General features: G+C 46.0%; 1 protein-coding gene and 2 long non-coding RNA genes across 6 annotated transcripts in view; 2 read left to right on the top strand and 1 right to left on the bottom strand.

Annotated features, from left to right (window-relative positions):
* The window catches only part of LOC106549329 (uncharacterized), an 82,776-nt gene extending 71,358 nt beyond the window's left edge, over positions 1-11,418 (bottom strand). Inside the window, exon 1 of one of the 3 annotated variants that reach the window (XR_015698199.1) lies at positions 10,718-11,418. This is a non-coding gene — a long non-coding RNA (uncharacterized LOC106549329). Of the gene's footprint in view, positions 1-1,099; positions 1,333-10,717 lie in introns of those variants that run through there. The other 2 variants (XR_015698198.1, XR_015698197.1) reach the window with 2 other exon arrangements.
* Positions 11,419-12,125: 707 nt separating this feature from the next.
* Positions 12,126-22,902, top strand: part of LOC148043281 (uncharacterized) — a 66,219-nt gene continuing 55,442 nt past the window's right edge. For both annotated transcript variants that reach the window (XR_015698195.1, XR_015698196.1), the window contains exons 1-2: positions 12,126-12,285; positions 12,393-12,502. This is a non-coding gene — a long non-coding RNA (uncharacterized LOC148043281). The remainder of the gene's footprint in view (positions 12,286-12,392; positions 12,503-22,902) is intronic.
* On the top strand, positions 14,524-16,737 carry POU3F3 (POU class 3 homeobox 3). The gene has a single exon (XM_014059522.2). It carries the CDS (start codon positions 14,730-14,732, stop codon positions 16,059-16,061), a length of 1,332 nt encoding a protein of 443 aa, XP_013914997.2. The 5' UTR covers positions 14,524-14,729; the 3' UTR covers positions 16,062-16,737.

Below are 22,902 nucleotides of genomic sequence, written 5' to 3'. Positions count from 1 at the left end.
ATGTCAAACACTTCATATTTCAAAAGAATATTTTCCCTTATCGATACAACCGTTCTGTCCATTTCATACCTCTGTGATTCAAACAAATGGAATTGCACTAACTCAGTTATGCTAAAATCTTGCACGATGTAGGTTGACATTCCAATTTATATTGTCATATGTTTTATTTTTCCTACCTAAAGTAAGTAAATAATTTTTAGAATGTTATATATATTTAACTGCAGAAAGGGAAATTGGAAATACATTTTAAAAATACTTCGGTGAACTTATCAGCTCAATATGATTAGTTCATTCATTTGGTTATAAATGGTAATTATTACTCTGACTTGTAATCTAATAAATAAATAAATGGTGTGTTGCATTTATTGATGGATTTTTCCTCCCATAACTATAAAATTGTAGCTTGACTGAAACACAGCATAGAAAAAATGTGTAAGATCTTTCATACATAACTTGGGCAATATAATTCTTCTTCATGCCTAAAGGTAAGCAGTGTCAAGATACATGATAAAGAAATAAAATGAATATATGAAATATATATGAAATATATTATCAAATACATTGTTGCAAACAGATAATTATAAAGGAAAAATGTGTCTAAAGGTATTGAAAACATAGCACCCAGGGGGAAATAAGGTCCAGTAACTTTGTGATAATAGCATACTATAATGATTATTCATAAACCTAAAAATTTAAGGCAGCAAATACACAGACCCAGATACTGAATATAATTTCAATTAAACAATAGAAAAATTACATGCATATGCCTGCTATGTATAATCTCAACAAATTACAAAATTCTTGGCAGAGTTCAATAAACATGGTTTTTTTTTAATTTAGCTCTACTTGGCCAGCCTACAAACTTCTTACCTATCAAACTGAAATCAGTCAGAAATAATAACCACCACTTCAACCACAACTGTAGCTTACCAACACAAAAAAATAATGTCTTCCTTTCCCTTTTTATAGTTACTAAATTTTCACCAGAAAAGAATATATTCACCAGAGACAGAATATTATTCATCAGGTGAACGAGGCTTGTTTTTTAAAAAAAAAAAATACTAGGAAGTGAAGGGTTTTCTTCCGCAATCATACCAACCTTTCTAAGGGCTCCTGGGTTAACTGATCAGCCCTGTCAAGAAGGAGACAAGTGAAGAAGCAAGTTTTTTTCCCCTTCTGGTATTTTTGCTCCTCGCGGCAAGGAAGAGGGAGGGGAAAGGCGGATGGAAAGAAGACAGAAATAAAAAGAGAGCGCGATCAAACTGAGGTACCCAATTTTAGTCAAGGAAGCGCAGAGGGGGCACAGCATTAAAAAATGAGGCGCTCCGCCGCCGCCGCCGCCACCACCACACACACCAAAAGCATCGCCACAGAACATGGGGGCGCACGGGCGCGCACACGGCTTCCCCCCCCCCCACTCCTCCGCGCGCGCCTCTCCGCCAGCAGGCGCGAGATCAATAGAAAACTTAACGAGCCTGCCAGCCGGTTTACTACTGCCAGGTTCGAACGGAGGTCCCGGACGGATCTGGATGCCCGCGGTGGGTTAGCCATACCAGCCGACCGTCCAGACAGCGGCAGCGAGCTAGGTCTCTCGGAGCGGAGTGTCAGGCGAGGCGGGGCAAGTGCGAACGGGTCACCCAGCTCGGCGGAGTCAGCCACCCACCCGAGGCTGTCCTTTCGTTACCGAAGGCGGGAAAGACGGGACGGCGGGAGGAACAGCCGCTGTATGTGTATGTGTGTGTGTGCGCGCGCGCGCGCGAGAATTGTATGCGAGACTCATTAATGCAGCCTCTCCCCCCCCCTCCTTCCTTCCTCCTCCTCCGTTGACCCCCCCCCTTTCTCCTCAGAGCTGTTTCCCGTCTGGAAATGGAGGCTCCCCCTGTCCACCATCCCCACCACCCCCAAATCTGGAAGCGAGGAGCCCGCTGACCAGCCTTTTGCCCCCCGTCCGATAAACCCCGCCGACGGGAAGACAGGCCGGGGACGCGGGAAAGGTGGCAGGGCGGGAATGGTGGCGGCGTGAGCACGCGCGCGCGGGCGGCGGACGGTCAAAGCAGCGAACTGAACTCTGGAAAGTGAAGCAGCCCCGAACGGGAGACGGGACTCGGGTCGGGCCAATGGATCGCGCCGTTTCAGGCGGGCGGGCGGGAGACGCTCCGGCAGCTGCGCAGGCGAGGCGGGGAACTCCTTTCCCGCGCTTTAAGGAGAGGCAACCTGTCAGCCCGCGGCTTGACACACCTTCCCGTCGAGCAGCTTTCGTCCGCCTGGCTGCTGCGAGGCGGATCTCACCTGCCTGCGTTCCTCTCTCCACCCATTTTCTCCCCCCCCCCCCCGCATCTTTAGCTTAAAAGCCTCCCGCGATGGTCAAACTGACGGCCGCATGCTTTCCGACGTCCAAGGAGGCGGAACAGATTCTCCGGAGAAGGAAATCTTTCGGAGGCCGACAAGAAAGCCGAGGCGACGTGCAGAACGATACCCGCACCCACGAAGATATAGTCTAATCTCGCCCCCTCCCCACTCTCCCATTTCCAGCTTTTAAAAGTTCCCGGGATCGTGGCGCGTCCCTTCTTTCTCGCCGTTCAGTTCTCCTCTTCCTCTAGGGTTCGCAGAGGACTAGCCTCTTGAGTCCGATTTCGCATTTTCACACCCAAAGTAAAGAGGCCTACTTTTTCACCTACTGTATTTCGTTGTTGTTTTTTTTAAGTGCAAAGCTAAAGTGGCTCTAGCCTCTTTCTACTACTGCCGACGCTGGTTTATTTCCATGGGAAAATCGTGACTTCTTCAGAGCGCTTGTTATTTCTGGCCACCTTATAATAAACCAATGGGTCAAAAACAAGGATGTGGACTTCTTTGCTACGGCTATGTTAGCACTGGGAGAGGAGAAGAATGGGAGGCGCCTTGCCAGGTGCTGCATCAATCTGGCCTCTTTGCAACAAGGTGCAAAGTTCCGCACAAGCGGCTGTTTAGAAGGGGACGCAGATGATCTTTAAAGATTTGAGGGCCTTATATAATAAAATGCAAGGGGAGCAGATTATTCTAAGCGTTCGGTTTGTCGCCGATCCAATTTTATCTGGATTTACTCTAATTTGTGCTGCACAGCCCTGGGGAAATAATGCCTTGATTAATGTAATCCTGGGTTGGGATCCGCCACAAAGGCCTTTCTCCCAGGAGAAGCTTCCTGTTTGTCAAACAAACATTAAAAAAAAAGCAGAGCAGCAAGTATTGCAATCTGCACCCACCTTTAGAAGCTGGGGGGAGGGGGGAATGAACTCACCAAACGTGAGGAGAACATTTTTAAAACTATATATTTATATATTGGCCTCGCGTCTTTATGTGCACGCCTATCAGCGCGCCCAGGTGGCAACCCCGAGAATTGTGTCCCCGTCTCCTGATGAGCATCTGCCTGGAGCCATTGGTTCACGCGCATGCGCGTGCACGTTCCCTTCCTTAGCTCTTCCGACGTTCTGTTTTGCCATACCTGGCTTTCCCGCTCCACCTCGTTCACCGTACAGCAGCTGCCTGAAAGGGGAGTCTTATAATTTAGAAATCAGGCCCGACCGTTATTCTAGCTCTCTACCAGAGATACTTAAGTTAAGGAGGAAACGACAGAACACACCTACACAGGCCCCATTACAAACGCATAGAAGATCTGCTCCCAGTCCCTCAAGTTAAAATCCCCATAGAAGTACAACACGCCATCCCTAAAAGCCTCGCCAACTGTCGCAGCGGCCTAAGTAACTTCCGAAACCCATGCAACACAAACACCATCATCCAAGGACCGGTTAAATCGGCCTAATTCCCACAAAGGTGCTATATAATCTTTTCATTTTTATAAAGCATCCTTTGGGGGGAGGGGAGTCGACTACCTTTACAAAACTTGCTGCCATGATAAAACACCCACCACCAATGATTAATCTCCCTTGGCCCTGAACCACCTGTTCCTACCAAGGCTAGCTGGATGGACGGTTTAATTTACCTCTATGAGGAAGCCTGAGGAAAAACCTCCACACAAAATAGCTTATCTCTGGTAGCAGAGTTGCCACCAGGTTGGTTCTTGGAAACATTTCCAATTTCAAAAACGCAGCTTAAAGGCCAGATCTGCACCATCAGATTTGGCCAAAGACTCCCCTGCAGGAATGCAATGTCTGAGCTTTCCTGGATCTCTTTCTCTCCCTAGCCAGGACAGACCCTCCCCCCATCTCTTAGGAGTTTGGGATCCTGTGCGGCCTTGAATTTTTCTTTCTCTGAGGAGTGAAGGAGGGAAAATCCACAGGCAATTTACCTTTGTAGTGAAGTTGAACCTCCACTTCCATACATATAGATATTGCCTAGGTTTCATTTACAATAATAATCCCAAAGGTAGTATTAATAATATAAAAAATAATCCCCATCCCTCTGGTAAGGATAATTAAAAATTAAAAATTTTTTTTTAAAAAAACAGATTGGTCTACCATCCGTTTGCTGGAAATTAAAAGGGACAACTGGAAGATTAGGATACCCACCCTTCCTTCCCATATTTTGTAGCAAATTTTTTCCATGTGGTCAAACTGGAGACCGAAGGGACGCACAGGGCGGGGACGGGAGGGACCATCTTTGACCATACTTGTTACAGGCGTCCTAACTCAGTTCACGCAAAATGCCGCGTCAGCCCTGCCGTTTTCTGAATCTTCTCGGAGATAAGCGCTTATATAATACGCATCGTCCGTCCCCATTAACAAATATATCTAAAACGAAGTAGTGGCGGTGATGATGTGGAAACACTCACACAGAGGGAGGAGGTAAAAAAGAGAGAGAATAGGAAATGATGGATAACTTGGACGGCGAACAGAACGTGAAGTGGGAGACACAAACACGCGAGCGCGCGCGCACGCTCACGCACACACCCCGCACAAGCACAGCAGCGGCGAAATTGCAAGCCCTCCCTTCCCTGAAGGCGAGCAGGCGGCGTGTGTGTGTGTGTGTGTGTGTGTGTGTGTTGGTGTGAAATTCCAAAAAGAGCAGCCTTTTAGCTTGACCTGCAATCTGCACCGAGCTCTTCAGACAATAGACAAGTTCAAATGTCAAATTAAGCGGGGGGGGGGACGAACAATGTAAAGCAGAGCTGCCTAAGTATTTGGTGCCTTCTCCTTGGGTTCCGCACACACACGCACACACACACGTATGTATATAAACATGGATCTGGATATATGCGTGCGTTTTATTTGTTTAAATCCACGGATGCGCACGCTGCTGAAATACAGATGAAAGACCCCCGAGCGATCAAGCAGCCAGCTCACAATGGGATCCTGCCTATAATAATAGCAGGGTTGCTCTTGGGTCTCCTGCTCCGCACCCCACCCCCACTACCTCACCGCTGCCGCCTCCGCCCGCGCCACTATCACACCGAGTCCATCGTCAGGTCTTTCTGGCCATTGTGTTTAGGGTTGGCACCGGGATACCCCCTAACTCGAGAAAGCGCCCGGATTGTTCAGAGGCAGCTAGCGATTCCTTTCCGGGTCGGGCAGAACAAGGGGAGCCTCCTTTCAAACTGTCTTTAAAAGCCTGCGGGAGAAGGGTGACATTGTTCGGTCCAGTCGGCTGCTAACTTTCCGTTTCACTCGGCCGGTTTGAAGGGACGCCTCTCCCCCATCCCCGGCTCTGAACAATCAGAAGGCGCGCAGGCACTCACCGCAAAGGCGCCCTTTCTTCTCCCCCTAAGCCCGGCTGAGGCCTGCTCCGTTCCTGCCTGCCTGCCTGCCTGCCTTAATTTATTACACAATCCGAAAGGCTTTTGTTAGGCTGGTAACAATAAACAAAGGCCAGCCTGGGGCCCTCACAATGAGACCCATGGATAAAAAGAGCAGGCCTGCCCCACTGTTGTTTTCTTACCGTGCCTGACACTCTTTCAACGTAGCAGGCATATATTCTGCCTGGCCTTCCACCCCACCCCACCCCCAAACTCCTTTTTTAAAAAAATCCACGGCTTTAGCCCTTCTCCTTGACGGGCAAGGAGCCCAGCTCTTATCCACAGGCTGGTCCTGATTTAAAGATCCGTCTGGAAAGTTCGACCGGAGACAAACTCAGCTGCTCTTTATCTATCCTTCCTCAAACTACTGGCAAAAAAAGGAAAAAAAAGGTGTTCTTTTGAAAATTAATGGAATCTTACTTGTGCACTGTGCCTTTTAATGCAACTGAAGGTTATTAATTATGAAATTTGCTAATTAAGAATTTGGCTCAGCATGGATCCATATTACTACACAGCTAAACATTCTGGCAAGTAAGTAAGTTACTGTACTATTAAATGCAACCAAAAGATGCACGAAATCCCTAATAATAATTCCTCAATAATACTGATTTCTGCTACAAAGGCACCTATCCATAACTAATTAATAAATATCCCCTTAATACTAATATTATACTAATATTAAAATCTTAGTATTGTACCACCTGAAGTCACTATGTGTGAACCATATAAATTTATTTAATAAATAATAAAACCAAACAAACAAAATTACCAGTGTGGTGAATTTTTTTATAGGTGTGTGTATGTGTACACATAGGTATATAAATGTGTGTGAGAAAGGGGGGTGTAATGAAAGACTATAGCCTTGTCAATTAACTTGTTGCTAGTTTTTGCATTGTGTTCTGTTTTTGTTTTATTTGTTTTTGTAGTCTTTTAATCCAAAGAAAATTTTGAAAAGTTGCATTTCTGAATGACACGCACACAGAGAAAAGGGTGAACACATTTAAAACATAAATGAAAGTTTCACTGAATGGCAGCAGAGGGAAAAGAGGAAAAGGCAAATCAAGATCAAAGTTGGAACATAGGGGAAGAGAGGTTCAGGTATCAAATACTTTTTAAAATGCTACTTGGATCCAAAAATATGTGCCCTAGCACTTGCAAACTGTGGAATTAACAATCATCAATGAAATATGATAAAGTAGTGGTAGTGCTCTGTGAAGAAAATTGTGCCCTAGAAATAAAATAGTCTTGAGTATTGTCAAAGCATTAGCAGGCAGATCCCTCAATATGGAAACTTCTATTTATGTAACTAATCCAAGCAATTGTTAACAAGTCAATCCAAAAATCCTTAAATTTGATTTGGGTATGTTTAACCATGGAAAGAGAGAGTTTGGGAACTGAGGAAAGATCTTGAACTTGTTATTAAAGAAAGGGGAAGAAAACCTTAAGTTTATTTCATTATTCTTCAATTATGCCTGCAGGGATAAGAGTAGGGAGAGAGTTATGTCCACCTTGATTGCTATATTCTGAGACACAGTTGATTATAACTTCCTTGTCCAACTTGGTTTCCCCTCCAGTTATTCTGGACCACAACTCTAATCACCCCACAATCAGCGTGCTCTTGGGTTGTGATGGTTGGAGATGATGAGAGCTGCAATTAAACACATTTGGGGTGTACCAGATTCAGGAAGAGAGAATGCAGGATTCCAGAAGAAAAATGGGATAGACAGGGAGGATGGGTAGAGTAGAGTAGACATACACAAGGATTAGTATGACTTTAACAATAGCACCACATATTTTACTATCTATCTATCTATCTATCTATCTATCTATCTATCTATGATAGTTGTCTAAGCATTGAGTGTCACAAGGACTATGTGATACGTGAAAAATTGTAGATATTCTTAATTAGTATTAGAACGTTTTTTTAGCTCAGTGAAAGTCAGATAAGAACGGAAAAGTAACAGCCAATAGTCAGTAACCATTCAAACCACACAAACCATTTTGAAACGATCTTTTCTGTTAGGAAGACTTAGTGAGAATTTCTGTCAAAATTAACAACCAGGCAACACAAACCTAATAGTAGTCTGCTATAGATTCAAATATATAGGATGAAAATATCTGTGCGACTTGAGATCTTGAGTTCTAGACAGGGATAGTTTATTAATTATTTATCTCTAGGGAGAAGTTAAAATCACTTCTCTAACTTCAACCATATCTGTATTACATTTTCTTCTATAGTGTTTGTTCCTTTAGCAATTATTACTTTCTTATTCTTAGGGACATGGGAATGTCTTGAGTAAAATAAAAATGCCTGCTTCACTGGGAAGATTAGAGAAGAAAGAAACATTCCATCATGTGAGAACAAGTTATGCTTGCTATTTGGGTTCTGAAATAGGCCCCAGAACTTCAATTCCTGGTGCAAGAAATCGCTTCATGGCACTTTGCCCATTCTTTCTCGCCTTGTCTTCTTTATTAGTTTATTTATTATATTTTTATCCTGCATGTATTATTTGTATAAATAATTACTCAAGGGAGCAAACCTCTCCTATTTCCCCCACAAGAACACTGTGAGATGACTTGAGCTGAGAGAGTGTGACTAGTCCAAAGTTCCCCAGCTGGCTTTAATGCCTAAGGCAGGAGTAGAACTCACAGCTCGCTGGTTTCTAGCCTGCTTCCTTAACCACTAACTAGACCAAACTGGCTATCTGAATGTTTTGGGGTTGGTGTGTCTTTTTAATGAAATGGAAATAACTTAAGAGTGGCTATTCAGTCAGTGCTCTTGGCAGTTGACCAGTCATAGTGACAAGGTTTCCTGTAAGTTTCCGTGGTTCGTCCATGAGGCCAATGTGGAGAAAAGACAGGACACGATCTTTCTCGGGATGGAGCGACCCAGATTGGGGTCCGAGAGCCTCTTTTATTGAGATAGGACAAAGGCAGGAGGAGCAATAGCATGTGAGTAAAAACAGCCTGTAAAAGTACAATTTCTAATCTACTGCTCAGTCTATATATGGTCAAATCCTGGACGTCAATGGTAGGGCACATCTCAGAATGTTATGTTATGCACTATCAGGATGTTATGGCGTTTTAGGAGTTTGTTTTCTCCTGTGTGGTTCAGCGTGACTCTGCATGCCCTGGATGAACTGGGCCATGAGGGACACACACCTACACAAGGAACTATAGTACAACAGTTTCCATTACTGGTGCATCCTTTGCTGCCTCTTTCCTATGGTTCTAACTGCGCTATCTAAATAGTAGGTTGGTGTTTGTAAGGGGGAGAAAGGCACTATTTCCTAGCTACATGCTTTCTCGTGCTCACAAGGCATAGACATAGAAAAATATACTTTCATGAAATAGAGATAAGACAGAAAGAGAAAATAACCCCTTCCTTATTTCTCTTTCTAACAAACTTTTGGAAGAAGGCAACTGATGCTCAGTGAAAGTACTTTGAATCCCCTCGCCGATCGCCACCACAGCGTGCCCCCTGCCGGTCAAGACAGACAGTTCCCTCGAAAACTTAAAAAAGTTTTATTTTGTTCAACATACCGCACGTTAAAAAAAAACACTAACAACCAATAAAATCCCCGTATAAGCTAGTACTGTAAAAAGCCCACAACAAAATAAAGTAAGTTTTAGTGAAGCTAGAAAAGCTCTGGTTTTGGCTTCATTCCTCTTTGGCTGGAGCTTGGCCTTTTATCTAAAGCCCAGTGCACAAACATATAGCTTAATGTGACTAGTGTTCTTCCTTTATTTCTTTCTCTATGGCAACCAATATGTTCCGCTCAGAAATGTTCCCCCATCAAGGAAACAAATGATCTGGAGGGAGCAGCTTTATACCGCATCTGTTCCAATGGAACACACAGAGTTAACCCCAGTCAAAAGGGAAGCTGAGCGCGTCCACGAGAGAAGGGAGACCGGCCATTCTCCTCCACCCCCATCTGAAACCGACACCTCCCTACCAGCCATCTCTCGATCTAATATAGGGATTTGCTGTGTTGTGTTGCGGTTCTTTTGTTTTGCAACTCAAAATATTCACCTGTGTGAACTGGGGGATTTTTTAAGGCAGAGAGGAAATCCTGGAACGCGAACAGAAATAAGATAAATAAATAAAAAGAGGGGGTGGGGTATGTCGGAATATAAGAGAAGAAATCATCGGAGTGGGGAGGGGGACGCCCACCGCGTTAGGAATTTAGAGAGCCGGCTAAAGTTTTCTTCGGGTCTGCCCCGATCGCCTCCGACCGCTTCGCCTTCCGACCTGGCTAGCTTTCTAATGACTCCCGTTGGGTTACCCTTCCGATCTGCGCCTCCGAAGGATCCGAAATCCGGGCTCTAAAAAGAAGGGCGCCAAGGAGGAGCAAGGGGTGCCAGGGTGGGTGGGTGCCTCGGAGAAAGGGGGGGGGGGGAGAGCTGGAGTGAAGTCGGCTGCTTCTGCTTCAGTCCCTGCCTCCTCAGAGGATAAAATGAAGGGATGTCCTGGTTAGTTTTGATTGATTATACTCTTTCTGATGGACTTTCACTACAGAGCTCTAGATGTTGTGCTTAACCGTCTGTTCCCTAGTTACAACATTAACCCTCTGCGCGCATCACTGCCGGCCTTCGTCGCCGCTGGGTTGCTACCCCCTCTGGGTCAGCCCGCGTCCCTTAGAAAGCGTAGAGTTAGTGTTTTTAAAGGTACCCTCACCTCTCTCTCGAGGGGGGAGAGGGGAAAACGGCACCCCTCTCCGACCACTTTGCCAAATGCGAAACATTCTCTTTCTAACAACGCTCTTCCTTTCTTCGCCCCCTTCCTCCAAGTGCTACAGCAGTGCCCCCCAAAGTGCACAAGCATCACAAGCACTTAGAAATTGTTTTCTTTCTTAGGTTAATCTTTCACTAAGGTGCTTGAGGGGGGGGTTTCCTCTCATGCATTCAGACTGTTCCAGGACGCATGGGGTGGGGTGGGGGAGAGAAGAAAAAGTAAGAACAAGAAAAGGAGAGAAATATAAATGCACTTACCAATAGGCGCTCCAGCATGTACAGAATTTGTATTTTAAGTGCTTTGCCATTAAGGAGGAAAATTCACATTCTCGACTGCAGCGCAACGATCCAGGGAAAGATTTTCCTTTGCACTGACTCCACTAAGCCCAGCTCTCCACTAGTCTATTATTTTCACTAAAATATATGAAAATTTATGCAAATGAAAATCAGCACTAACTGTTCTCCTCTTGTTATACTTTGGATTTTTTTCCCCAGACAAAGCAATCACACTCTACAGGAAAGCGGGATGGGGAGTGAGTAGTTGGGGAGATGAGGAGGATTAAGTTTTCTTTTATACATAAAATAATTTTTAAAAAAATTAAACGTCAAACTCAGTCAGCAACCTCCTTTCTTTGGTGAGTATAGGCTGGGTTCCAGGAGAATTTTTTTTAAAAAATATATTATTATTATTATGGTTATTATTATTATTATTATTGCGTCTGCAGAGGCGCTATCACGTTTCATCAGGCCACCTGAGACGGCTTTTGAAAGCATGTACTGTGAAATTCATAGCAGTAATTTAGACAAAATCCTCACTGTATATTAATGAAAGACGGCCCCATGGCACCGCCGCTATCCTCCCCATTCGGTGTAAACAAAACCACGAGACTCACTCGGTTTTTGAGCCTGATCCAAGCAAAATCGGCTGGAAAAGAAAACATGGGGTTCTGGCACCGACTATTGACTCGGCTGCACCTGGAGATCTCACACCGATTCAATGGAATCTTGTCTCCAACCCTTCATCTCTCTAACTCGGCTGGAAAGAGGAAAACCTCGGGAAAGGCTCGGGCAATAAAAAAAGGAAACTCGGGCTATTTCGCCTTTCCTGAACTGAGGCTGTAGGTCTCGGAATAATTCACATTGCTGTCTCCCATCCTTCACCCCCACCCCACCCTCCTCCCTTGAAATCAACCCAAAACGGCGTGTCGTTTTTAACTATACAAAGCAGGAGCTGGAGCGAGTCCTGTACCAACGCTGCCCGGTCTCGGGTTCTTCGCTCCACGGGGCAGTCCCACATACCTTCCCTTTTCCGGGGTGGAGAGGGGGGGGGGAATTGGCATTCCCCTACGTTGGACTTTTTTGTGGCAAGCCTAGGAATTGGAGGGATGACCGCGCACGGTGAAGGGGTTGTGTTGCCCTTCTCAGTGTAAACACCTTGGGCTTATTTTTTTTTACCGAAAGAGAGACCGGGCAGATGAAGGTGACAGGAGCGCCCCCCTGCCAACGCTCCGCCAGTCCCCAACCCACATTGAGCGGCCGAAAGGTGCGTTGTGGTGTTTTTTTCTCCCTAGAATTCCCAGGCAGGTCAGCGTCCCCTCGCTTGGCTCGGCACTTTCACTGCCCCGTTGTTCCCCGAGGTCGCCTCGCCGCCGCCGCCACCACGCTTGCCTTCCGCACGGCTCGTCCGCTCTGCCTGCCCGCCTCCCTCCCTTTCTCTCCCCGTCTCTTCTCGCTCGCTCTCCCGCCCACCTTAACTCTTTCAGCTGGAGGAGCAGCCATCCAAGGAGCCAGATCTATCTCCTTGCAAAATACCCTCGGAAAAAGGGGTGAGTTTTGGTGGGGAGAAGGCGAAGGCCGCTAGAAGAAACTAAGGGTCCTTTGGGGCGAGGTGGGGGGTCGGAAAGGCAAGTCCTGGCATTTTTATTTTTTTTAGAAAGCAACGGGAAAGCGCAGCGAGGGCGCGAGGGCTTTGAAAGGACGCCTCGTACATTGCCCAAGGTTTAGCAACGGCACGTGCTGAAAGAAGAGCCTTTCTTCCACTCGGTAAGTTGTCCTCCGAGGGCCCGGTGGGTACAGGCTCCTCCAAGGGGCAAGAGTGCGCCGGGCATTGTACTTCCCACATGAAGCGCAGCCACCGGGACAGCCTCAGACAAAGGAACCGGAGGCCGGTTGCCTGCCTGCAAGGATGGGGGGAGGGGGGGTAAAGCTCACGGATTTCGCCTCGGCTTGCCCGAGGTTTCCATTGTGGGAAGTGGGCAGCTGCGTCGGGATAAGGGGGGAAACCCCTCTTTTACGCCTCCGACGAAGCCGAGAGAAGAGTAAACTTTGAAAGATGCCGGGAGACAAGCCTTCCTTCCCTTGTACACGACGGGGCTGTGCGAATAGGGGCAAATCCCCCCCCCCCGACACATGGATTAAGCGCCCATAAGAGGAATTTTATGCACGCAAGTAAAATATTATACCGTGGATTTTCTTCTCCTACCACAATCACAGCAACCCCCTCTTCCCCGCTCCTCTTTATCCTCCTCCTCCTCCTTTCCTCTCGTTGGCTCGCCCCCCCCCCCTCCCCATCAGCCTCCCGCCTTTCTCTCGCCTCCCTCTTCTCAGCTCAGAGCCGGGAAAACTCCCGATTTATTCGCCGGGCTCCAAGAGTTAAGACGTTGTGGGTCCTCGGAAGGAGGAGGGAAGCGAGAGGAGAGAGGGAGGGAGGGAGGCAGCGCTAGGGAGAAGAAACCAAGGGAGGGGGGACTTGGGTGGGGGAGTGGGGGGGTGTAGGGCAGGTTTCCAGCCTCCACGACACTTTGCCTAAATTAAAAAGCAACCAATCGGAACGGCCGGAAGGGGGGGCCTCGCGTCCTGAGCCAGTCATTCCGGGCCTGTCAATCACTCAGCGGGTAGCCAATCAGCGGGGGCCCTCGCGCTCGACTTCCTTGTATTTGGGAAAGTGTGGTGGTGGTGCGCGCGCTCTCGGCTGAGGGTAAACATTCGGCAGTCCCTGCTCTGCGAGGGAGGGACGGAGAAAGAGAACTGTCAGAGGGAGAGAAAGAGAAAGAGAGGAGGGGGAGGAGAGCAGGCGGCGGCGGCAGCAGCAGCAGCAGCACACCAACAGCGGCAACGAGGGAAGAGCATTACTGAGCTGAGCCGCTGTACTCCAGCACCGCCGGAGCACTAACGCTTCGCGAACCTGGCAGCCAACTTCCCCACTGGAGTTAGTGGCTTAAGGATACCTTATACGCGCGCACGCCGCCGCACATCTCTTCCCGCCCAGGCGATTCCCTCACAGCCGCTGGACCGCCGCCTCGCTTCCATCCCCCCCGTCTCCCCGGGTCCTGCCCCGATTAAAGGGGGATCAGAAACTGTAAACTTTTTCCCTCGGTTCATTTGGCTTGGAGAAAAAGGAAGAAAGAACGCCTCGCCCGCGATTCCTTCCCCCATGTGAAAAGAGGAGGAGGAGGAGGAGAAAGAGGCATCCCGGAGGAGGGAAGGCAGAAAAGGCGAGGAAAATGTCTTCTCCAGACTCTTCTCGTAAAAAGGTTGCCAAAGGACTCCTGTTTCCAAGGGACCCGGGCGCTTCAGCCGGACGCCAACTTTGAGCAATGCAGTCTCCTCAGCTTCGCCTCCGCCGCCAGCCACGCCAGAAGTTTTCTTAGGACACAAAACAAAACTTGTGTGTTAAGAGGAAAGGAAGGCGAGCGAGACCATCCGAGGAGCCGAGTCGCACCGGTGGAAAGAGCGAGAGAGAGAGAGCGAGAGCGGGTGCGCGTGACGGCCGAAAGAAAGGAGCCCACCCGCGTTTTACTTACCGCCGTACAAAGCCTTACAAGAGGAAAAACGGGAGGGAAAGAAAGAAACTTTACTAGAGGGGAAAAACAACAGCAACCAACAACCTAGAAACTGCCAGAGAACTATGCTCCTGAGGGAGAAAAGGAAAGCCAAAGGGGGAGCTATTGTGGGGTGACCCCCTCCCCTAGTTTTCGCTCTTTTTTCTCGCCCCCCTCTTTCTCCCTGTCCCCCCCCCCTCCGCTGCAATATACTGGCGGCTGCTGACAGGTAAATAGCAAGAACTGTTCGGAGGGAGCCGAGGAAGCGCTGGGGTCGGGCTGCCTTTTCTGAAGAAGGAACCGCGAGCCCAGGAAGGTGCGCACGGCGCGGATCTCGCCTCGGTGCCGGCCGGGCGCGCGGGCAGGCGAGGATTCTCCTCCCACGCTCCTTGGCTGCGGAGGCTGGAGTGCGAAGTGGAGGGGGGGGGAGAACAGCAGCAACAGCAGCGATGGCTACGGCGGCGTCTAACCCCTACCTGCCAAGCAACAGCATTCTGTCGGCGGGCTCCATCGTCCACTCGGACTCCGGGGGGATGCAGCCGGGCAGCGTGGCCGTCACTTCGGTGTCCGGCGGGGGCTACCGGACCGACCCTTCTTCCGTGAAGATGGTCCAGAGTGACTTCATGCAGGGCGCCATGGCGGCCAGCAACGGCGGCCATATGCTGAGCCACGCGCACCAGTGGGTGACAGCCCTGCCCCACGCCGCCGCCGCCGCTGCTGCCGCCGCCGCCGCCGCCGTAGAAGCCGGCTCGCCCTGGTCCAGCAGCCCGGTGGGCATGACGGGCAGCCCCCAACAGCAGCAGGCGCAGCAGCAGCAACAGCAGCCCGACGTGAAGGGTGGCGGCGGCGGCGGCGGGCGGGACGACCTGCACTCGAGCGCGGCGCTGCACCACAGGCCCCCGCCGCCGCACCTGGGTCCCCCGCACCAGAGCCACTGGGGCTCCACCACGGCGGCCCACTTGCCTTCCATGGCCAGCCAGCAGCAGCAGCAATCGCTCATCTACTCGCAACCCGGCGGCTTCACGGTCAATGGTATGCTGAGCCCCCCGCCCGGCAGCCAGAGCCTGGTGCACCCGGGCTTGGTGAGGGGCGACACGCCAGAGCTGGGCGACCACCCGGGTCATCACCACCATCACCACCACCATCCGCACCCGCACCAGCACCACGGCGGCGGCGGCGGTGCCGGCGGCCTGAACAGCCACGATCCGCACTCGGACGAGGACACGCCGACCTCGGACGACCTGGAGCAGTTCGCCAAGCAGTTCAAGCAGCGCCGGATCAAGCTGGGTTTCACGCAGGCCGACGTGGGCTTGGCACTGGGCACCCTGTACGGCAACGTCTTCTCGCAAACCACCATCTGCCGCTTCGAGGCCCTCCAGCTCAGCTTCAAGAACATGTGCAAACTCAAGCCCTTATTAAATAAGTGGCTGGAGGAAGCCGACTCGTCCACGGGCAGCCCGACTAGCATCGACAAGATCGCCGCGCAGGGCAGGAAGAGGAAGAAGCGGACCTCCATCGAGGTGAGTGTCAAGGGGGCTTTGGAGAGCCACTTTCTGAAATGCCCCAAGCCCTCCGCCCAGGAGATTACGAACCTAGCGGACAGCCTGCAGCTGGAGAAGGAAGTGGTCAGGGTTTGGTTTTGCAATCGAAGGCAGAAAGAGAAGCGGATGACCCCTCCTGGGATCCAGCAGCAGACGCCCGACGATGTCTACTCCCAGGTCGGCAACGTCAGCTCCGACACGCCGCCCCCGCACCACGGACTTCAGGCGAGCGTGCAGTGAAAGAGACAGAAAGACAGTCAGAGAGACAGAGTCGTCGCCACAAAAGTGAGAGGAGTTATTAGAGAGAGAGAGGAGGGGGGGCGAGAGGAGAAGGAGAGGAGCCCGAGAGAGGGAGGCAAGCACCGCGCTGGTGGGCAGTCCGGGTGGGGGAGGGGAGGGAGATGGAGAAGGGAGGCAAACAGGAAAACAAAAACACGACCAGACACCTGCAGCCCACGTTTGTGTTCGGTTCCCCGACCCCCATTCTTTTTACCCGTCTCTGTATCAGAAACATTTGGAGAAGTCCAGTCCAGCGGTGGGAATTCCATCTCAGCATGGAGAAAACATCGTGATGGAAACCCAGACAGACCAAAAATTGATTCTTTTTCTTTTTCTCTTCTTTTGGGTAGCATTCTACAACAAAATCTAAATTCTGTGTTGTTGCCTTCAGGCAGCGACAAAACAAGCACTATCCCCTACTTCTATTATCTGCCCCTATCTTTCTCTTCTCCTTCGTCATTTCCTAGCCTCACCCACCTGCTACCGCACTCACCATTAGGACTGTCCTGTGAAATTCCTGAAACTTTTCTCTCCAGCTCAAACACGTGCACGTATAAACACAGACAGGCATTTAAAAAAAAATACACGCGAAAAGTTAGAGATGTAAAGCCGCATCAGGAACAAAACCAGTAACAAACATTAGAACTTAGTTATTATTGGCCAAACTACATTAATTATTGGTGCAGGGCAGGAATCCACTTGAGAAGGGTGATATTCTGCAAAATGGGGGGAGGGGAGGTGACAGTCTCTTTAGATAAGGAAAATGGGGAAATAATGCACTCAAGAGTTAAAAAAATAAGCAGTCAGGATAGGAAAGCGAATTTATTCACAATGAGAAAGAGAGAGGAGGGAGGGAGGAGATAAAGAAAGAAAGAAACACGGCAAGTGGAAAGCTGACCCTGAAAAGAAAAAATGGGGGGAAGGGCTCTTACTTTCGGGAGGGGTTGGAGTGGGGAAAGCAAAGCAAGGTTGTTGGTCCTTAAAGTTGGAGCTCCATAGAAGAATTTTGCATGAATTAAGAAAAACAGTGACATAAAAGGAATAATTCAGGGGCTGTCAAAATTATGCTTCTGATGGCTGCCTATCACCCTGGAAGATTAATTTTTAAAAATCTCACTGATAATTTTTTTATTAATATTTTTTATTTTTGGACTAATTCAGATAAAGGGATTTAAAAAGCAACTGGGCATCTGCAACTGCACTTATCTGAACTTCTCTCCTAAATCCGTTGCCAACTTGCTTGAATGGGTGCTGTGGAAGTGATTCTATAATACTGCCATTTCCTCGCAGTGTTTTTGGTAGGTTTTAATAAACAGACTTTTCAACAAACAAAGAAAAAAGAAAAAAGACAGCAATAGAGAAATGTTTAGATCCATTGTTGATCTAAAAAAATTTGCTTTATATTTTCATTAAATGACTTCTTTTAATATTTTATTCAGAATACCTATGAACTACTGCAAAACGGTAATTTATTTTTTCCCCAGATCTTGTATTACGTGTTTTTTTCAAACGAGCACAAATTTACAAAAATAAAATGGAAAAAAAATATGGACAGCTATTAGGTAATAAGGGTATCTTTTGATGTGATAATTTGATTGTAATTTAATTTGAGTAGTGATTCCGTAAGAGCTGATTGAGAAAATAAATTTGTTAGAATGAAATAGTCTTTTGTCTGATACATTAAAAAATGTGTCCAGTAAATTGTCTTAAGAAAATACTGAAAACCTTTTAAATGACGGAATCAAAAATAGAACCAAACTGTTTTCTGTAGCTTTTGATGATATTTTGACAGAAGAGGGAGAGAATCCTTTCTTCTTCACCAGTACTGGTGAAATTAGCCATTTGGAAGTAGTTCCACTCCTAATAAATCCGTAGGTAGTTATACAGTATTTCTAGATCAATGCATCGAGAGTGTGTATTGGATTGATAAAGCAAGACTTTAGAAGAGAAAGCCATTGTTCAATTCCTTTTTAAGGAATAAGTTTAGCACAGTAATCCCAGGTGATAAGCTATCTATATAATGCCCCAGTCCTCCGTTTGCAATATAACCCGTAAAGTGCGGTTTCCCCGAGAAAATATTATTTCAATACATTGTGGTGTGTATAACTTTTTATTTAATTTATCACCATCATAATTTAACAAATGATACTTCTGAATATATACATATGAATAAGGAGAAAGAAGAAAACACCCAGAACTTTAATTAGAGTTCTGATAGATTATAATTGTTGTATTGCTTTAGAGAAATGTTTGGGAGGTGACATGGGTGAAGATGCATTAGAGATAGTGCCCCCTTCTTCCACATTTTACATTAGTCTTATATTATAATTAATGTGAATTTTGGTGATACTGAGGATATTGGTCGATGTACCACTAACATGCTGGTTATCCTGTTTGTTATTACACAAAGAAGCTAGAACAGGTTTGAAGTTTGAATCCCATGTTTGCAATAATGTAAATGTGTGTTCTTCTGCCCCCCCAAACAGAAGCAGAAATCTAAAAGTGATGGTCAACCTAAGGTTTTAACAGATTGCTAGCCCCATTTCTTTAATTTGATAAATGTTTAAAACAAATAACGAATGTTATTTTTTTCCAGTAAGTTTTGACACCAATACCCTAAAAGGCATTGTTTTAACTTCAAATTAAACTGGTAAATACGGTACCACATGCTTGTTGACTTTGGCAACATCCTGAAAAGGATGGAAGAGACCTTGGTAAGATTAGTGTAGGATTTGTGTTACTTTAATTTTCGGAGTTCCCGGTTACAGTTTTACAACTTAAAAGACGAATGAAGCTATTGACTGCGTGCAACAGAAGCAAGGAAAGAAAATTTTCAGCATTGAGGCCATAAACTTGATTTTATGTGATTGATATAGTGGCAACTACATGAGATAAAATCCTACATGCAAAGCAGAGAAAGACCGGAAAGGGATGAGGAGTTTTGCCAGAAAATGAGTCTGTATATAACTTGTTTTATTTATTTGCTTATTGCATTTTGATGAAAGCCTTTATTTTCTGTTAAGGAGGGTTTTGGGTCAGTCACGTCTGAAAGCAAGTATTTGCAAAATATGTCTGGGTCGATATATACACAATCTACCAAGGTGCCTGCCTATTTTCCTTCCTTCCTTCCTTCCTTCCTTCCTTCCTTCCTTCCTTCCTTCCCTCCCTCCCTCCCTCCCTTTGATGTTTGTAGGACTGGAGTTTCAGAATTTCAAGGCCCTCCAGCACTAAGAGGAAGCATTAAGGAGAACATATGTTGTTATATCATGAAAATGATGGAAATGCTTTATCTCATCAGAATGTTTCTAAGCACTGTATTAACTGACCAGTTCTGTCTTCCGTGATTGGTAATTCAAACTGCAACTCTTTAAAGGCACAACTGGAAAAAAGTTTCATTGAGCATAATGGAAGATTTACTTCTGAGGAAATGTTTAAGATCACACAATTAGGCTCTTTTCCTATATTCAATTCTATCAAAATGGAAAAGAAGGGGGCAAAATATTTTACAAACGTTACAAAATCAATCAGTGATTCCAAGAATTACATTCCTTTTCTGTAAGCTTTTCTATTCTCCCACCCTGAGTTTCTAGTTGACCTCATTACGTTCAGTCCAAATCTCTAACCAATATAAAATGTCCAAATCACCTCACTGATCACTGTTTTCGACAGGCAATTTTGCAGAATATAAACAGAAACTTTCGGCTTGTATTTAAATCACAGCAGATTTTTTTAAAGCGATACTTTATCTTTTAATGTAGTCAATGGCATTTGCATATTGCAATGGTCGAAACTTGTTTTATATGAAGGGTTTTCAATTAAATCTTTGGAGAACAATCAATTCTAATAAGAAATGCAGTATATATTATTGATAATTTTATCAATAAGTGTCATATTTTCCATAATTTAACAGTTACATTTGTTTTTAAAAGATTATATATTTGTAAAATATTTATCCTGTCGAAAGCAACAATATATCATTGTATTACTATTTATTCATTTATTTTTGTAATAAAATATCAACATCTTCAAGCTAAAAGCAAAATGACATTTCTATATCTTTATAGAGATATATTATACATTTATATACCCCTGTTAAGATGTAGACATATTTCGATAAGTAAGGATGGATAATAAATCTTTGACTGGCAGCCCTCGGAGATGAACTGGTGGCTCCTTAACCATCCCATAGCTTAATTTTTGCATGCAATTCCAAAATGATGAATCACATTGTAGGATGGTCCCATACATGTTGGTCAAGATTGCAGACTTGTATTGTATTAGATTAAATGTCACCTTTCCCAGTCTCAGGATATTTTCAAGGGGAAAACTGATAGAAAACTAAATGTAAAGAGGAGAGGGGGCCTAAAGACAGACACAGACCCACAGAAATATTTGTCTTTTTAATGCCATTATTTCAGTGTGTTCAAAGATCTGAAAGAATGAGAAAGGACTTGCTAGTTTTGATGTCTGAACGGTGGGTGATGTGGTGAAGACTCAAGAGGTAGGTGGCAATTGTCTGGTCACTTCCTACAAGCTGGACACAGAGTAACATTAAGAAACATTAGGCTGGTGCATGCAAATCATTGTGCGTCTGAAAGAGAAAGAGAGAGACTGAGTAAGGATGGAGTAGATCACCAAGAGCACATCTGTAGTTTTCCAAAGTCCATAGCACAACTTCCTGAAAATCTTAAACAATTTGGACAGTACTGCTGTGGGTTTATGGAAGTTTAAAAAGAAGAGAATGAAACTAAGCATGCAACCCTATATATGTCTGCTCAGGAGATAGCAGCCCCATTGAGTATTCCCAGGTAAGTGGGCAGAACAGCACAGCCTGTCATCATTCAGCCTCAGGCTCCAGTGACGCAGATGGTTGTTTCTCCAGAGACCAAATTCTGCTGGTGCTTTGACTGCGCTGCAGCCTCTGCCTTTACCGTACTTGCTGGTCATTCAAGTGACGTCACTGGTTTTCTAATGCTATATCCAGTGAAATGCTTGAAAGGGAGGGAGAGACAGTGCAAATCCTTTACAGGAAGTAAGGTCGGCTGAATTTTGCTGGTAAACCTGTGTGGCAAGAAGGATAACAGCCAAAAGGAAATTGGGCATGCACTATAGCTTCTTTTAATCTTGAGCCTGTGGTCTCGGTTTCTGTCTCTCTCTCTCTTTCTGAGAAAACTATTAAAGATAAATAACAAGAAGCACAACACCATCCCAAAATAAATAGGAAGTTTGTAGGATTTACTTCTAGGTACAAAATAGGTTTAAATGCGGACGGCCAACCATTTATCAAAATTGGATTCAATTAGAAGTTAAGATGGAGCTGTTGTGTTTAATTTAAAACAGCTGAGTCCTACTAAAATCAAAACTCAAACTTGTCTGTCTTCACTCTGCTTTAAGACCTCTATACCAGTGGTTCCCAAACTTGGCAACTTTAAGACTTGTGGACTTCAACTCCCAGAATTCTCCAGCCAGCTCTGCTTGTTGAAGTCCACAAGTCTTAAAGTTGCCAAGTTTGGGAACCACTGCTCTATACCATAGCAGGCAAGATGCAAAAAAAAAAAGGGGGGGGGTAGAAATAAAGGCTTGGAATGAAGCCTTATTGGAGTCAATGGAGTTCACATCTGAGAAGAGAAGTAAGGGGTAGTTCTGTCAGGCTGGATGGAGAGATTTACTTTTCCTATGGGTGGTATGCTTCCATCTCTTTGATACTCATGACATGATCAGGTTAGTGCTAAGTTATTTATATTTATACCATTTAGAATGTGTTTGGGGTGATTTAGAAGATTTTTATCAATGTACAATCACTGATTGGTGCTCTTTCTGGAGCAACTGGCTCAAGAATGGGCTTTGGAATTGATTGTCCCCTTCACTATCTTTCCCCTTCCCCTTCTTACTGTCTGGTTCCATCCCCTCTTTCTTCTTCTTCTGACTAGCACTGATGATGTTACCTAGTTAAGGTAATGAAAGAAAACAAACAAGCTCAGGGAGCACCAAGGATCCCTCTTTCTTCTTTGCACACTGTTCATAGGATGTAGTTGGTGTGGTCAGGAAATTTGGCAAGCTCTTGTGAAAGATCTTTGCAACAGAGAAGGGAAGGAAATACTATCCACAGTGTGGAAGGCTATGATTGGGTAGTTTAATGGAAGAGCTTTAAGATGCAGTGGACCTTGGCATGCATTGAGCAGGAAAAGGAGGAAAGGAAGAAGATAAGGACTCCAGAGATGGACGGTTGGATGGATGGATGGATGGATGGATGGATGGATGGATGGATGGATGGATGGATGGATGGATGGATGGAATAAGGAGTTTCCTGATGGGAATGCAACCCAAAGTCAATAAGAAGCATGCAACTTGGATTTGGGTACAGAGAAAGAATTCCCCTTGGACAAAGTTCTTATCCTTCCTGCATAGGGCCGTTGAACTGAGGTGGTGAAGAGCACAATTTTTGTTAAATGTGTTATTAAATAATATGCTATTATTTCACTGCTGTTACTTGGCCAGCCAGAATTGCCAGCTGTTGCACACCCTACAAGTTCTCTTCCTCATGGTGACCATTAAGTCAGACACGCAGAATCCTTTCTTAAAGATTTAAATTTCGCGGATGAATTACCATAAATGGGTTGCTTAGCAACTAAACTGAAGCCCAGCTAAGAACACACAAGCTGCTTTTTCCCCTTTTCCTTTCCTTTCCTTTCCTTTCCTTTCCTTTCCTTTCCTTTCCTTTCCTTTCCTTTCCTTTCCTTTCCTTTCCTTTCCTTTCCCTTCCCTTCCCTTTCCTTTCCTTTCCTTTCCTCCTTCGTCTCCT

This window comes from Thamnophis sirtalis, unplaced genomic scaffold, assembly GCF_051295495.1.
Source record: "Thamnophis sirtalis isolate CommonGarterSnake01/CBP01778 unplaced genomic scaffold, rThaSir2_p1.2 scaffold_12, whole genome shotgun sequence".
In the NCBI taxonomy this organism is placed as follows: domain Eukaryota; kingdom Metazoa; phylum Chordata; class Lepidosauria; order Squamata; family Natricidae; genus Thamnophis; species Thamnophis sirtalis.
The sequence above is the reverse complement of the archived record's forward strand: the minus strand, read 5'-3'. Positions and strand labels throughout refer to the sequence as shown.

What these genes read in the sequence shown, in the direction of transcription:
- POU3F3 (XM_014059522.2), top strand. Translation starts at nt 14,730, where the DNA reads ATGGCTACGGCGGCGTCTAACCCCTACCTGCCAAGCAACAGCATTCTG.